Below are 17,268 nucleotides of genomic sequence, written 5' to 3'. Positions count from 1 at the left end.
TTTTCTGGCTTCTTTTTTATCCTTGAGTATCTATTTGTCATCCCACAGCTATACCAAGTTATCCATTATAGAAATACTGTCCCATATACTAACCTGTAAATGGTATAAATTTTAAACGTATCACTGACAATTTAGTATGCTGCCTGGCATGCATTCGAAGCCTGGTGAAAAATGAAAACAACAAAAAAAGATTCCCTCCTTTTTGTTAAGATATTGGGCTACAATCGCATTCTTAGAGACTTTTTTTTTTTTTACATCAACCCTTGATGATTTCAAAACAGCAGTCAAGCTATAATGTCTGTTGTTTCCTCTGCTGTTGAAATACGCTTTTAGGTAATGTGGATTTCAACATCAGTCACAAAATTAGGCCAGGAAAGACTTCCACAACCACCTCCTCTAATTAATCCTTTCACTTTATAAATTAAGATCCAGCTGAATTTGCTTTCTACATTATACTGCAAGCCATTTACTATAAACCATTTAATGAGTCAATTGTTAACTCTGAGAAGAGCAACGGAATTTGAGTCACACAAGCTGGTGATCTGTAAGCAGTATCAAATTACCTAAATCAAACCTATTCATGGTTTGATTAAATTATGTATATGGTTAAAAATTCAACTACCACGAGATTTAAGAACCACCGGTCAAAGAGTGTATATTATGTAGACAAAGGAAAACCAATCATATATACTCTTTTTTTTTTTATTATCTTGTAAGAATATCTGGTATCCCAACACCTATAAGAGAAGGCCAGGAGAGGGGCACCAAGAAGATATTCATTTGGGTTCACACGTTACACTCGACTACTTTCTAAACATTACGTTTTAAAACAAAATAAATATGACTTTTCTTGGAAATTCTAGAACTACTTCCAAAGGAGTATTTTTCCTCCATCCCTAACATAGCCACTAGTGGTACATGTGGCTAAATACGTGATAAATTTAAATGAGCTCACATCTAACACAGAGTTTCCTGCTAGTTTATTAAATATAGCCCAAACATATTTTACTTCTGAAATAAGTTCTAAAGAAGTGCGGGCACTCTAACATAAAGTTCAACTCTACAGAAACATGATATATCTCAATAATTCAATCCAGATATAGATGCTAAATGATAAAGAACCTAAATATATACAGGTTAGTCAATGGTATGTTTATAATTTTTAAAAAGTTTTACTCATGTTAGTTTCCACTAAAAAGATCCTAAAATATTCTAGAAAATTATCAACAATATTACATAAGAATTAGGTCTAGCTTTTCCATACTGTGATCAACCAAAATTGCACTCAAATCAAAAAAAATTGTTAACAATCATATATAATTTAAATTCTAAAAAATACTGTGATAAAAAGTTACATTATATGGAAATCCTTTATTTGCCTTTTTATACCTAAGCTTTCCATCTCAGGATCAAGAAGATAATATGTGCTAATATTTTTCTTCTGAAGAAGAAGCTTTACTGTCCACCACTTTCTGCTACTTATTAGGAAATACCTTGCGGAGGACAGGGGGAAAATAATCAGATTTTGTTAATTTGGTTAGTGAAAATGTCAGCCTTTCTTGGCCTTACCCAGATATCAGCCTTGGTGGTGATAGGTTTCCCTCCATAAAGGTTGATCATTTCAGGGGCTCTGTATGACAGAGTTGTATACCTGGCAGTAAATAAGTAAAATGGAGTGGAGATATAAAAAAAAAGACAGATACTACATTGTTTCTACATAAAATACTACGAAAAACTTTTAGGTTCGATAACATTATAAAGAAATAATACTATTTTAAAAGCTCATTAAAAGTCCATCAAGGATTAAACAATACAAAGCATCTATACACATTTTTATTCAACAAGTGCAATTGCATCTATAATGATAAAAACAATTTTTAATAGAAAAATTTTAAATAAAGGTGATGTACGGGAAACGTAGTTTTCCTTGAATTTCTTATAGGAAATAATACAATTTGACTATGAAAATAGCCTTATCAAAATATTTTGGTCTATTAATTTAAAAGTACCTCTCAAAAAATTAATTTCTATGTTTATTAAGCAGCTTGTTTTTATGGACTCTAACATAATTCCTTGCACATGGTAGTAAATCTCCTTTAGGTTTGTTTTTATAATTGTTGTTTTAAAAGTAATCGCGTTGCCATAATGAACTATTATTATACTAATTAAGTACAGTTCTAAAACTGTCAGCATAAGCAATCTGGAATTAAGATACTGTGAATAAATATTTACCAGTATAAAAACTCCAAATCCATTATGAACAGAATAAAGTAGTGCTCAATGAACAGAATAAAGCAGTGCAGAAATTATTAGAATATCAAAGGAATTCCTATAGTATGGCATAATTTAAGATTCATTTTCAGTGTTTATATGTTTTATTTTACATGAATTATCTTAAAGCTCAATATTCTACCATGTTACTTTTTCCAAATTACCCTGACTGGGTGATACATTCTGATGATACTACTACAGAGGAGTGATCTAAGAAACCAGAATATAAACTACATGAGGACGGGACTTTTTTTTTTTTTTATTCACTGCTATACTGTATACCAACAACAGTGTCCACTACATTGTAGGCCCTGAATAATTACCTGTTAACTGAATAAATGGTTAGATCATTAACTCAACTGAGCCACAAAGCACAAGAACCCATGAGCTTATTACATTCATCACTAGTGTACAATTCTGCTGAACCTTAACTATACTTCAGATCTTAACAGCAAGAAATGAAACTTCCAGCAAGTCAAAGACGCTTGAGCAGAATTCTGCAGCTGTCATTATACATCACAACCCAATCTTTTTAAATTATATGTATATACATATATCCACAAGAAGCTAATTCAATAATTCATTGTTCTGTTTCTTCAGGACATTTATATGTTTACTAAGGAGTTTGTTTTTATGGAATCTAACATAATCATCATAGGCTGTTTCCTGAGTAGAAATATGTAAGTCTAGAAAACCATAGTTTTATACAAATGGTCCAGAGTAAGATCAGCTCTACTTGAGCTATCTCAAAATATATGTTGCAGTTCAAACGAAAGCTCCTAGGCAGCCTTAAACAACTGAGAATTTGTAAGGAAGTGAAGAAAAGCAACTTAGAAAAGGCAGCTACTTAGAAATTTCTATTCTGACAGATCTTTCTGCATTCTGTATCATTTTATTAAGATAACCTAGGATTTACATGCAGTACTATTTTCTAAAACTAGAAAACAGAAGTCAGGGAAAGGTTCTTATAATAGTACTCTAGCAACCATGGAAAGTACAAGATTAAGAAAACGTAAGGCAGATACGAGTTACATTTCTACCAGAAAGTTTTCCAATACAATATTATAAAGTAACAAGTTTTCCACATAGTTTTCAATGCATTACTAGGTCAATCTTCTTAACATTAAATATGAAGTAAAAGTTTAATGTTTTCAAATAATTTAATTTTTTCCTAACAAGCACAAATCCTCAGTATCGATAAAAACAAAGATGTTTAACTGAATTCAGCAATAACTTCAAACTCCCTTTAATGATTCCACTAATTACTATAGCTTATTTAACAAACTTCTTGATAAATTTGTTTACAATGCAGATGAAAATTTTGTTTCCATCGTAAAATGTATTTCCTATTGAACCAGATGAGACATAAACTAATCAATGTCTATGGCTCAGAAATATCTTCAAGAAATCTATTAATGGAATACCTAAAATTTATATTAGCAGAGCTGGTCACAGACTCAAGTTAACTAAAATTCCCATGAGACAAAACACAATAAAGATAACACTTACTTTTTAATTTCTTCTTCTACTATATTAACTCCATCTTTCTGAGGATTAAGAAATTTATTTGTGGCACTGCCAAAGTCACAAAGTACATAGTTTCCACCATCATTCAACAAAATATTTTCCACCTTCAGAAAAGAAAAGCAATTAACAGTATTTTCAAGGTGAAAATTATACTTTTATAACAATGTTTTTACACAGTTAAACACTGATATATAATATATATATATAGAGAGAGAGAGAGACAGACAGACAGACAGACAGAGACAGAGAGTGAAAGAAAGAGAGTGAGAGAGAGAGAGAGAGAGAGAGAGAGAGAGGATACCTCAAATTGTGAGCAAGGACAAATGATTCAGAACAAAAATATACTTTACTTTATCTACTGCTTCCCTCACTAAGAACAGAAAAGTGCTTCTCCCATCCCAGGATGATTTTTGCAAGGGCCAAGGAGCCCTAAGTCCTCTCAAAAACTGCTTCTATGGAAGAGAAGAACTAGTAGCAGTGAGAGTCTATACTATACCTCAATTTTTCTCCTTTTCTGACACTTAGCTTACTTATAGAAAGGTAACAAAAAACATTACAATTCTACCTTTGATTGACTCCTAATTCCATTTTTATCTAAAATACTACACTGAAAAACACAGATTTGACTTTATGCCTTAACTTAGAGATCAGAGTTGTAGTAACTTAAATAAAATTATGCACACAGTTTCTAAAACAGGAGAATGTGGGTTCACAGCCCAGCTCTGCTACTTATTAGCATATGTACCCTTGGACAACTTGCTTAACCACTCTTGTGCTTTAGTCTCCTTATCTATAAAATGGGGAAAATAATAATATCTATTACAGGGCACTGTTGTAAAAACTGAAAGAATTAAAACATGTAAAGGGCTTAGCATAGTGACTGAAATAAGGTAAGCACACAATAAATGATACTATTATTAACATTTTTACACAATATTTTTTACTTTTATGATACAGTTTTAAATGAGTAATTTAATTTCTCTCCACTCTACCAAAATACTTACATTACAGTTTCTTTACAATGTTTCTTCTATATTTCATTTTACTCTACTTTTAAAAGTATTCAATATTTGCACAAAATATTTATATAAGAAATCTACTTTAAAAAAAAGAAACTTACTTAAAACAAACAGGATTGCATAAATTTACACATGTAAAAAGAACTAAGTATATGAAATATGGTCTATATAAAATTATGCAGTTCAATGTCTTTTTTGTTTTAAAATCAAGACTCAGCTGAAAACATCAACTTTACATTTAAAAAGTTAATGAGCTATAACAGTGCAAAAAAGTCAGACCGAATTATTGGGGAAAATGTAAAAGCTGCATATTCAAGAGAACTGAAATGAACTATACTGGTTATCAAAATTAAGGGACAGAGGTCTATAGTCAAGTATTTCAATCTTGCCTTGACTTGTATCCTTTCAGCACAGGTTTCCCTAGATGCTTTCATGGTTAACAACCTATATTCTAAGTGACATCTTCTATTCTTTTGTATCTTAAGAGCATTTTATTATCACTTTTCATAAATTTTGTAAAATAAGTCAGAATTGGGATTCATTCATTCATTAAATATTTATTGAGACCCTGCTATGTGCCAGGCACTGTTCTAAATGCTTGGATACATCAGTACGAAAGAGAAAAATCCCTGCCCACAGGAAGCTTACAGTGTAGTGGGAGAGGACAGAAAATAACCAACAGACATAATACATAAGCAAATTTTATAGTATCTGAGAAAGTGACAAGTGATAATAAAAGGCAGAACAAGTACAGTATGGAAAGGTTAGGTTGTAATTATAAATAAGGTGGTGCAAGGACAGGACTCACTGAGAAAGTGAATCTGAGCAGATTTGAAGTGGGGAAAAGATTAGCCATGGGATATCTGGGCATAAAGCATTTCAGGAAGAGGAATTTTTGTAATCTTAGTGTTTGTAGGTATCAGAGAGGACCCCTATGCTTCTAAACAATATGTGTAATGATAGCTCAAGCAATATGATACCAGGAATGTTCAATCCCCTTTGGGCACTTTTTCCAGTTTAACAAGTGGGTACCATATACAAGAGGTCAGATTCCATGAAAATGTAAGACAAAGTGACCTTAGAGTGGCAATCATCACCAAATTATAGTAAATTATCTAAAACTACAGTAAATTATAAACAAATGAGTAAAGAGACCCATTTACGGTCACCTCCAATATCTCTGGAAAACACCCTGATGCTTAAAACGAATTATAAGAAATAGGAGGAGTGCTGAACTGGAAAGAATAGTGTGGAGGGATATCCAACCTGTGTCAGTGATGTTCATATTTTTGTTCATATGAAACCTTTTAAAGAAGCCTGCTCTGTAGAACAGAAGCAAAGTAGGGAGCACAAAATCTACCTCTACAGTCGTGCTAGCAACCCTCAGAGTCATGAAAAGCACAATTTCAATTCTATAGTCAGTCTTTATATGGCCTCAGGAAATGTAGCTGGGGACAGAGAGACCAATCTCAGTGCTAGTAATAAAAACTGGTTTATATGAAGACAGTCCAAGAATACTTTTAACTCCAAAGTTTAAAAGGCATTAATCCATACGTAGACTAAAGTTCATACCTTCAGATCCCGGTGAATTATTGGAGTCTTACACTGATGCAACCTTGCAACAGCTTCACAGGTATCACAGAATATCTGTAACACTTCTGGTTCTGTAAAACCTGTCTGCAGCTTCTTATTCATCTGATTCACTACCTGCCCAGCTAACCAAAAAAGTAATTTTGAGAAGACATATTTTTAATAAATGAAGACTACCACAAACAAAGAGATTAAGAAATGTCTATGGTCTCAGGTAATGGAGAATTGGCTTTTTTTATAATTTTCATGTAAGGATGCTTATTATACCATATTGTGTTGATTCAATGACATACATTTTTTTTCACATTTTACATCTCTGAAGTGAAAACATCTTAAAATAAATGACGTTCTGCTAATGCTATTGGCCATATTTTAACATCTCCAAATTCAGAGTGTACCTTGTAACTGATGGCATCACAGATTTGAAATAACGGTTATTCAACACTGTGCTAGTTTTACGGGTAAACGGTGGTGAACAAAGATATAGTCTAAAGGCAGAGATAAACAATCACACAAATATTTATCATAATTACGTACAATAAGGATAATATGAGAAAAACCCAAATTTAAATTAGTGAAGGAGGATGGGGAGAAGAGAGTGCCAGAGAAGGCCTAAGGAAGTGATTATTTATGTTGAGACTGAAGGTTAATCAGGAATTAACCTGGCAGAGATCTGGGAGAACACACTAGTGATAGCAAGTGACATATACAAAGGCCTCTAGTTTGGGAAAGAGCTTAATGATTTTGAATAACTTAAAGAGAACCACTGTGGGTATGGTCTAGAAAGCAGAGAAGAGAGTAAAGTCAGATGATACTGACAAGGCAAACAAATCAGGATTTTATCTTGAGATTTTTATCTTGAGAACCAAGGAAACTTCCTGATCTGACCTTTTAGAAGATCTCCTTGATTCGGGGATAGAGGAATCACAAGAGTGGAAAAAGAGAGATGGGTTAAGGGGCTAAGGCTCTAAACCAGGTTAAGAGATAGTGGGCAGAGTAACTTACTAAAATCAAATAGCCACAACAATGAGCCACGAGAGGATTATTAAATATTACAATGTACTACAATAATTGATAATCTAATAATGACAATTCTTAATTACTAAGAGAAAGTTTACTATTATTATATTTTAACAATGCAAGTAAATACATGATTCATTCACAGCATTCTAACAGAAATCAAGTTTGGAAATTTAAAAAGGCAAGCTTATGTTAACTTGAAACTTTCCTGGTAACAAGTTTGAATAAATGAATGTCTGCTACTGTGTAATCTGTAAGAAGGTGCATACACACCTGTTCCTTGTATTATTACTGTCTAAACAGCATTCTCATATATTTTCTGAAATAGGTGTTTTTTCTTAGAACTTTAAAGCAAGGGGAAAAAAATTTATTTTGCCTATCAATCCACAACTTTCAGAAAACTCAGGTCCATTTGGTTGTAATTTGTTCAAAGTGTCTCATATAAGACTGAGTCTCAAATTGCACCTGACTAGGTAGCAATTTCCTCCATCCTCGTTTGTCAGACGCCCTGACTCATGTTATCCAAAAATTAAACAGTAATAAAAGTGCTTTCTTGGTGTTCATTCACATTCTTAAAATATCTTTTCACAGATAAGAAATCCTAACCTTGAACTCATTCTATCTTTTCCACACTTTCAATGTTGCAATGAGTAGAATAAATTTTAAACAAAAGTCAATCTTCTTTCTTCCCTTCAGAGATCTTTGGGCTTGAAACACAAAATCCAGTCCCCCAAAAAGGCTAAAAAGCTCTATTTGAGCTGCATTTCAAATGCAGAAACAAACAAAATTTCATTATTCAAAATCAAAGTCTTCTGAAAATTAAAGTAAAATTATTCTAATGAAAAATTTTAAAATCAGATTCAGAAAGGAAACAATGTATACTGAAGGTCTTTTAAGATAAGGTGCATGTAACTCCCGAATCTTTACATATTTTTCACAGTTATCATCTCCTAAACAAGAACTTTTATACTCTGCCCGATTTCATTATTAAAATTTAAAAAGTCAACATTTTTCTAGCCTCAACAATCTTCATCTCTCTGAGATTATACTTAATTTAAAACGCTATACCGGGCTTCCCTGGTGGCGCAGGGGTTGAGAGTCCACCTGCCGATGCAGGGGACACGGGTTCATGCCCCGGTCCAGAAGGATCCCGCATGCCACAGAGCGGCTGGGCCCGTGAGCCAGGGCCACTGGGCCTGCGCGTCCGGAGCCTGTGCTCCACAACGGGAGAGGCCACGGCAGTGAGAGGCCCGCGTACCACAAAAAAAAAAAAAAATGCTATACCATCCCATTTAAATTTTGATATGACTTTTTTTAACAAGGTACTTAATTTTATCTGCAGTAGACTGCACCATTGGCTCCCAAATACTCACTTGCCTAAAAACTGAAGCTCATGTAGTTCCCCTTTTAAAATGTCTTCTGGATGACAATTAAACTCATCCAGAATTATGATTATGCTCAATTCAATTATTTTTAAAAAGTTACAAGTAGCCAAGGGCTATTAGTCAACTCTCATCCAGCTAAGAACTGGCACCTTAAATGCTAGAATTCAGGAAAGTAGGGTAAAGAGAATCAATATCATCTCCTTAAAGAGATCACAAATGCTTTACAGTAGAGAAGATGAGATATAAATAAGGAAAAACAATCAAGAAAATATCTAATTTTTTACGTTATATATGGAAATAAGTTACAAACATATCACAATAGATATTATAGTATTGATTCATTTCATTTTCCTCTGTCCTTCCCCCTTCTTACAAGACTGGAGTAAATGAGACCACATTTTCTCCATTATCATCACCAACCTCCTTCTCCTCCAACCTTCAGGAAGTGACAAGAGTTCCTGGTACCATAATTAACAATCATAACTGTCTTAAGAGAATTTATATATAAATCAGGGCTCCCTAGAATCCAAACTGTCAGATACAGTCTGATGAGGGAGGGGGGAAAGCAAGTTTGCAGGAAATGGATTAATTGCCCCCATTACACCCATTAAAGTAAAAAAAAAAAAAAAAAAAAAAAACTTTTCAGGGACTAAAAATTATTATTATAATTCTTAAGGCATACTATACAAGTAAATATTTCTTTGAAAACACCACATTATATCCAAATAAAATGTGGTTTTCTATCTTCTGATGTTTTCAAAAGACCACATAATATAAGTTTATAAAAATTATAGATCAAAATGCATCCTTGAAATTTATTACATTTAATATGTTCTAAGATAACATGGTAGCGTGCTGGAAAAAAATCTTGCAACACTAATATGGACACAGTATGCTCTTCTTGGTTGGATTATAAAAGAAATGTATAGGGATCAGGAAAGGTGACTGTTCTTTACGTTTTAGATTTTCTGTTTAAAACCCAACAGCATTTTTCTAATTGTCCATTAACATATGCTCATATCATCATTGCATCAACTATGAGTAGGTTTTACATACTTTTTAACAGCATTCCTTATTTAGGCAAATAATTAAAGCTGAGATTGCAATGAATGCCCAGAACTAGATGACAGCTGCCCTGGGAGAAACCAAGACACCTACTAACCCATTTTTATGGGCAAATTTTTTTAGCATAGAACAACTGCAGAAAAATACTTACCTCGACAATATTCCATTAAGATAAGCACTTCCCATACATTATCACTAACTGAATTAACAGTACAGTCCAAATAACCCACGATATTTTTGTGACCAGACAGCTCTTTCTGTAAAAAATAAACAAAATTTTAAAAACTGGCAAACATATATTTTAAAGGTCTATCGTTAACAATGATTTGAAGTCTAAACTGATATATTTAAAGAATTTCAAAAAGTAAGATTTAGGTGTAAGTACGGAATCCGACACATTTCAAAAAGGTTTCTACAGTTTCAATGGAAAGCTTATTTACATGTGACTGTCATTTCCTAACAAGCAAATAGTTAATGAATACTGATTTTAAATTCAATGGGGAAGAAAGAGATGGTTCATTCAAAAGTAACAGTTTCCAGGGCTTCCCTGGTGGCACAGTTGTTAACAACCTGCCTGCCAATGCGGGGGACATGGGTTCGAGCCCTGGTCCAAGAAGATTCCACACATCGCAGAGCAACAAAGCCCATGTGCCACAACTACTGAGCCTGATCTCTAGAGCCCACAAGCCACAACTACTGAGCCCAAGTGCCATAACTACTGAAGCCCACGTGCCTAGAGCCCGTGCTCCACAACAAGAGAAGCAGCCGCAATGAGAAGCCTGCGCACTGCAACGAAGAGTAGCCCCCACCCTCTGCAACTAGAGAAAAGCCCTCACACAGTAACAAAGACCCAACGCAGCCAAAAATAAATAAATTTAAAAAAAAAAAAAGTTTCCAAAAGTGAGTGTACAAGATAGTCCTTTGGGACTCAAGAATAAAATATCAGAACTTTTACTTATTTTTATCTTAAAAAGATAAAGAAATTAAGCTCTAATATTTATGAACAATTACACTCACGTTTGTTTGTTTTGTCTGCAACGTATTGCAATTTATGTCCACCTAGTCAAGTGAATTTATGAATGTATGTACTTTTAACTAAATAACCTAAAAAAATAAACAAGTAGCTAAAAAGGATTTTTGTAAAGAAACCATAAAGATAACACTAATATTACAAGTACAAGAAAGTAAGAAGAAAACGGCAAATCTGACACTTTTGCTCCTAGTACAAGACAATCATTAACATTTATAAGGTTGACAATCATCAACATTTATAAGGTTAAAAATCATAATGATCTAAATAAGGTCTGTCTATAAATTAAAAACTCTTATCAAGAATACTGTTTAAAATAATTTACATCCACTATCATTAAAATAAACCTAGTTTTAAGTGTGTAATATAATTTGAGATATTAGCTAACAGCAGCTGAACATGTGAATAATTCATAAATAAACACAAATAGTGAAGGATTAGTCATCAAAAAACAGTTTGAAGACAACTGCTCACCTCCCCAAAATACCTTATTTAAAAGCATAGGATCTGAGTTTTGCTGAGGTTGACGCTATATTTTATATATCTCAAAATTATACAAAATCTATTGAAAGGAAGAATTACAGTACAATATCATATCTGGGCTTAAGTTAGAAAACTTAGTCTAAGATTCCCTATTATCTCGGAGTAAATCTTTTCACCCTTTTGACTAATAGCCTTACCTGAAAAAAAGCAAGTCTCAAAGCCTAATCAACTCTAGTCTAGCTAAGGAATAGGGATAATAAAAGCAGAATTCTGATAAGTCATACTGTATAAATGTGTCTATCTTCAAACAAAAAGGATCAAAATATGTGTGTTGATAAAGATGTTGATACAAAATAAGAAAATCTCCCTCTTAGCAGCTGGGGAGGCTTGACAGTAACAAGTGTTTTCAAGGAAGTGGATAAACTAGAACCCTCCTAACACTGCTGGTGTGAACAGAAAATGGTTCAACTGCTGTGGAATTAATGGTTCCTTAAAAAGTTAAATGTGGAATTACCATATGACCCAGCAATTCCACTCTTAGATACATACCCAAAAGAACTGAAAATAAACAATACATATGTACACATATTCATAGCAACACTACTCACAATAGCCAAAAGGTAGAAATAGCCCAAATGTCTATCCATGTTTTTTTTAAAAAGTCCATCAATAGATGAACACATAAATAAGTTTTGATACATATATAGTATATATAATGGAATATTATTCACTCATAAAAAGGAATGAAGTGCTGATAAGTGCTACAATGTGGATGAACCTTAAAAATATGGTAAGTGAAAGAAGCCAGACACAAAAGGTCATATATTGCTTGATCCCATGTATATGAAATATCCAGAATAGGTAAATCTATCGAGACATAACATAGACGGGTGGTTGCCAGGGCCTGGAACAAGAGTGGAATGGGGAGCAACTGCTTCATGGGCAGGGGTTTCCTTTTGGAGTGATGAAAAGGTTTTAAAACAAGGTAGAGGCAGTCTGTGCACAATACTGTGAATGTACTAAAAACCACTGAATTGTTCATTTTAAAATGTGAATTATAAAATGTGTAGTATGTGAATTTCACCTAAATAAAACAAAAATGTTAAATATATATATTAGCACTTGATAAACAGTGGATGAGGAGGAGGGAGAGGAAGAGAATAAAAGAAGAGAGGAGGACAAGGAGAAAGAGGGGAGAACACGAATAAGAAACCACCCAGAGCACTGACAATAAGCAACTCTAGAAAAAAAGGAAATTTTTATTCTGTAATTTTCTCGAAATGTTTAATCTAGTTAACTGAGTAACTGAAATTTTCTTTAATGGCGTATTAAAATATTTTTCACTTTTCCTAATATTAAAGAAGAATTTTTTCCTTGCTGAAGCATACCTTACCAATACTACAGAGTTCACACATACACACAAGTCAACTTTACGGCATGATTTTAAAAATAAAAAGCAAAACTAACTGTGGTCTGTGAATACTAACACATATAAGTGAATGTATTAAATACCCAGGGGAAGCGTAAGCACCAAATTCAGGATAGGGGTTTCCTTTTGGATGAGGATAACAGTATAAGGATAACATTACAGAGGAATACACAGAAGGCTTCAACTGTATCTGTAAGCCTTTAATTCTTAAGTTGGGTAGGGGGTAAACTGGTGTTCACTAATTTTCTACATTCTTCTATTCTCAAAATATTCCATAATTTAAATTTATTTTAAAAAGGAAAAAAGAAAGCAGAGAAGCTTGCCTGTTGAACTACAATAGGGAAGGGAGGAAAGGTAGGAGTTGTTTCTATTTAGCCCTAACTATGGCAATAAAGAGTACACTTCAAAGGTTATCTAGATGTGCCCAAGCCAATAAGCAGCTTGCCTACAGGCTGGTTAATGTTATGTGAAAAACTGAAAGAAAATACACCAAATTTTTCAAAGGGAATTACTCTTTCACTTACCATAATTGTAATTTCCCTTTTACAAATGTTGAGGTCTGTCGCGTTATTGACATACATTCGCTTCAATGCATAGCGGAGTCCACCATGAGTCCGCACCAGGAAAACTGTGGAGAATCCACCTAGAAGAACAAGAACTATTAAATAAGAAGAATTTGAAGCTCCTGCCAAAATCATGTAACAGCGCTGAGGAGCTTAATCTCACAGGGAAATAAACTGATTGTACACAAGACAAAAATAAGAACAGTAAACAACTAACACATTGTACTAAATTAACAGCCCAATCATTGGCTTCCTATGCCAATCATGAAGTAGCACATACAGGATAACATGCTTCTCAAGTTAAAATATACAAATATCATTTGAGTGGGAATATTTCTTATATAGGACGTGGAAAATGTCAACAACTTAACTATATCACTATAGTTTGGCAAATACTAGTGATTGCCTACCCATCAGCCTCTCCGTCTTAGTGATGACAAAACACTGATGTGATTTAATATGAGACATCAATGGGATCAGATGGGTGGGTCCCTCTTAAAGTTCCAGGGGATCAACCAACACTGTTCTAAGGCAATAATGGGAATCTCATTTCCTCTTGTCAGCAGCTGATTTAGGATTGAATATGTAACCAATTTGGGCTATATGGGACATAAGGAAAAGTATGCTGAGGGTTGCAGGAAAGATTTTCCAACCAGAAAAAAACAAAACAAAACAAAACAAAGATTCATATAACGAGGCTCTGCTCTTCCTTCCGGCTTTTGGATTTTGTTGTATAAGAATATACTCTTTAGACCTATGGCAACCATATGTGGTCATGACGGAAAAAAGAATCAGAGAGAAGATGACCCAAAACACTGAATTACTTTGGCAACTGAATTACACAAGCCTTCCAGACCTCTCACGTGAGATTATAAATGTCCTCATTATTTATGCCACAGTCTGTTAACAGTACCCCAGAAAGCATCATATATGAAACAAATAGCCAGGTATTCTAAAGGACAATTACTTCTGTCACATACGAAAAAGATTTCCACCTTAAGTTTTTACAACTCATTTTAGCATAGGATATTTTGTAGCTTAACTATAATTTTAAAACAAAAAAAATTACCGATACCCTCATTCACCAGAGGGAAGACAGCAGAAGCAAGAAAAACAGAAGCAGGAAAAAATACAGAAGCAAGAAGACAGCAGAAGCAAGAACTACAATCCTGCAGCCTGTGGAACAAAAACCAACATCACAAAGAGGTAGACAAGATGAAAGGGCAGAGGGCTATGTACCAGATGAAGGAACAAGATACAACCCCAGAAAAACAACTAAATGAAGTAGAGATAGGCAACCTTCCAGGAAAAGAATTCAGAATAATGATAGTGAAGATGATGCAGGACCTCAGAAAAAGGATGGAGGCAGAAGTCGAAAAGATGGCAAGAAATGTTTCACAAAGATCTAGAAGAATTAAAGAACAAACAAACAGAGATGAACAATACAATAACTGAAATGGAAAATACACTAGAAGGAATCAATAGCAGAATAACTGAGGCAGAAGAATGGATAAGTGACCTGGAAGACAGAATGTGGAATTCACTGCTGCAGAACAGAATAAAGAAAAAAGAATGAAAAGAAATGAAGACAACCTAAGAGACCTCTGGGACAACATTAAATGCAACAACATTCACATTACAGGGGCCCCAGAGGAGAAGAGAGAGAGAAAAGACCCGATAAAATATTTGAAGAGATTATACTTGAAAACTTCCCTAACATGGGAAAGGAAATAGCCACCCAAGTCCAGGAAGCACAGAGAGTCACATACAGGATAAATCCAAGGAGAAACACACTGAGACACATAGTAAACAAATTGGCAAAAATTAAAGACAAAGAAAACTTATTGAAAGCAGCAAAGGAAAAATGCCAAATAACATACAAGGGAACTCCCATAAGGTTAACAGCTGATTTCTCAGCAGAAACTCTACAAGCCAGAAGGGAGTGGCATGATATACTTAAAGTGATGAAAGGGAAGAACCTACAACCAAGATTACTCTACCCAGCAAGGACCTAATTCAGATTCGATGGAGAAATCAAAAGCTTTACAGACAAGAAAAAGCTAAGAGAATTCAGCACCACCAAACGAGCTCTACAACAAATGCTAAAGGAACTTCTCTAAGTGGGAAACACAAGAGAAGAAAAGGACCTACAAAAACAACCCCAAAACAAATAAGAAAATGGTAATAAGAACATACATATCGATAATTATCTTAAACATGAATGGATTAAATGCTCCAACCAAAAGACACCGGCTTGCTGAATGGATACAAAAACAAGACCCATATATATGCTGTCTACAAGAGACCCACTTCAGACCTAGGGACACATACAGACTGAAAGTGAGGGGATGGAAAAAGATATTCCATGCAAATGGAAATCAAAAGAAAGCTGGAGTAGCAATTCTCATATCAGACAAAATAGACTTTCAAATAAAGACTATTATAAGAAACAAAGAAGGACACTACATAATGATCAAGGGATCAATCCAAGAAGATATAATTATAAATACTTATGCACCCAACATAGGAGCAACTCAATACACAAGGCACCTGCTAACAGCTATAAAAGAGGAAATTGACAGTAACACAATAATAGAGGGGGACTTGAACACCTCACTTACACCAATGGACAGATCATCCAAACAGAAAATTAATAAGGAAACACAAGCTTTAAGTGACACAATAGACCAGACAGATTTAATTCATATTTATAGGACATTCCATCCAAAAACAGCAGATTACACTTTCTTCTCAAGTGTGCACAGAACATTCTCTAGGACAGATCACATCTTGGGTCAAAAATCAAGCCTCAGTAAATAAGAAAACTGAAATCATATCAAGCATCTTTTCTGAGCACAACGCTATGAGATTAGAAATCAATTACAGGGGACTTCCCTGGTGGCGCAGTGGTTGAGAGTCCACCTGCCGATGCAGGGGACACGGGTTCGTGCCACAGTCTGGGAAGATCCCACATGCCGCGGAGTGGCTGGGCCTGTGAGCCATGGTCACTGAACCTGCACGTCCGGAGCCTGTGCTCCACAACAGGAGAGGCCACAACAGTGAGAGGCCCGCGTATACCGCAAAAAACAAAAAAAAAGAAGTCAATTACAGGGAAAAGAACGTAAAAAACACAAACTCATGAAGGCTAAACAATATGTTACTAAATAACCATAAGATCACTGAAGAAATCAAAGATGAAACCAAAAATATCTAGAGACAAATGACAATGAAAACACTACGATCCAAAACCTATGGGATGCAGCAAAAGCAGTTCTAAGAGGGAAGTTTAAACCTATAGAAGCTTACCTCAAGAAACAAGAAATATCTCAAATAATCTAAAATTACACCTAAATGAACTAGAGAAAGAAGAACAAACAACACACAAAGTCAGCAGAAGGAAAGAAATCATAAAGATCAGAGCAGAAATAAATGAAATAGAAACAAAAAAAAAAAACAATTGCTAAGTTCAATAAAACTAAAAGCTGGTTCTTTGAGAAGATAAACAAAATTGGTAAACCATTTAGCCAGACTCATCAAGAAAATAAGGGAGAAGACTCAAATCAATTAAATTAGAAATGAAAAAGAAGTTACAACAGACACTGCAGAAATACAAAACATCCTAAAAGACTACAACAAGCAACTCTATGCCAATAAAATGGACAACCTGGAAGAAATGGACAAATTCTTAGAAAGTTATAACCTTCCAAGACTGAACCAGGAAGAAATAGAAAATATGAACAGACCAATCACAAGTAATGAAATGGAAACTGTGATTAAAAATCTTCCAACAAACAAAAGCCCAGGACTAGATGCCTTCACAGGTGAATTCTATCAAACATTTAGAGAAGAGCTAACACCCATCCTTCTCAAACTCTTCCAAAAAATT

At 34.2% G+C, this 17,268-nt stretch overlaps 1 protein-coding gene across 2 annotated transcripts in view; it reads right to left on the bottom strand.

Annotated features, from left to right (window-relative positions):
- BMP2K (BMP2 inducible kinase) overlaps positions 1-17,268 on the bottom strand; it is a 129,045-nt gene that overhangs the window by 57,015 nt on the left and 54,762 nt on the right. For both annotated transcript variants that reach the window (XM_032632270.1, XM_032632271.1), the window contains exons 2-6: positions 13,344-13,462; positions 10,029-10,134; positions 6,390-6,532; positions 3,781-3,902; positions 1,570-1,651 (exon numbers count right to left, since the gene is read on the bottom strand). In XM_032632270.1, coding sequence (XP_032488161.1) covers positions 1,570-1,651; positions 3,781-3,902; positions 6,390-6,532; positions 10,029-10,134; positions 13,344-13,462 — 572 coding nt within the window. The remainder of the gene's footprint in view (positions 1-1,569; positions 1,652-3,780; positions 3,903-6,389; positions 6,533-10,028; positions 10,135-13,343; positions 13,463-17,268) is intronic.

This window comes from Phocoena sinus, chromosome 5, assembly GCF_008692025.1.
Source record: "Phocoena sinus isolate mPhoSin1 chromosome 5, mPhoSin1.pri, whole genome shotgun sequence".
Classification (NCBI taxonomy): domain Eukaryota; kingdom Metazoa; phylum Chordata; class Mammalia; order Artiodactyla; family Phocoenidae; genus Phocoena; species Phocoena sinus.
This window is presented reverse-complemented; position numbering and strand designations above follow the sequence as displayed.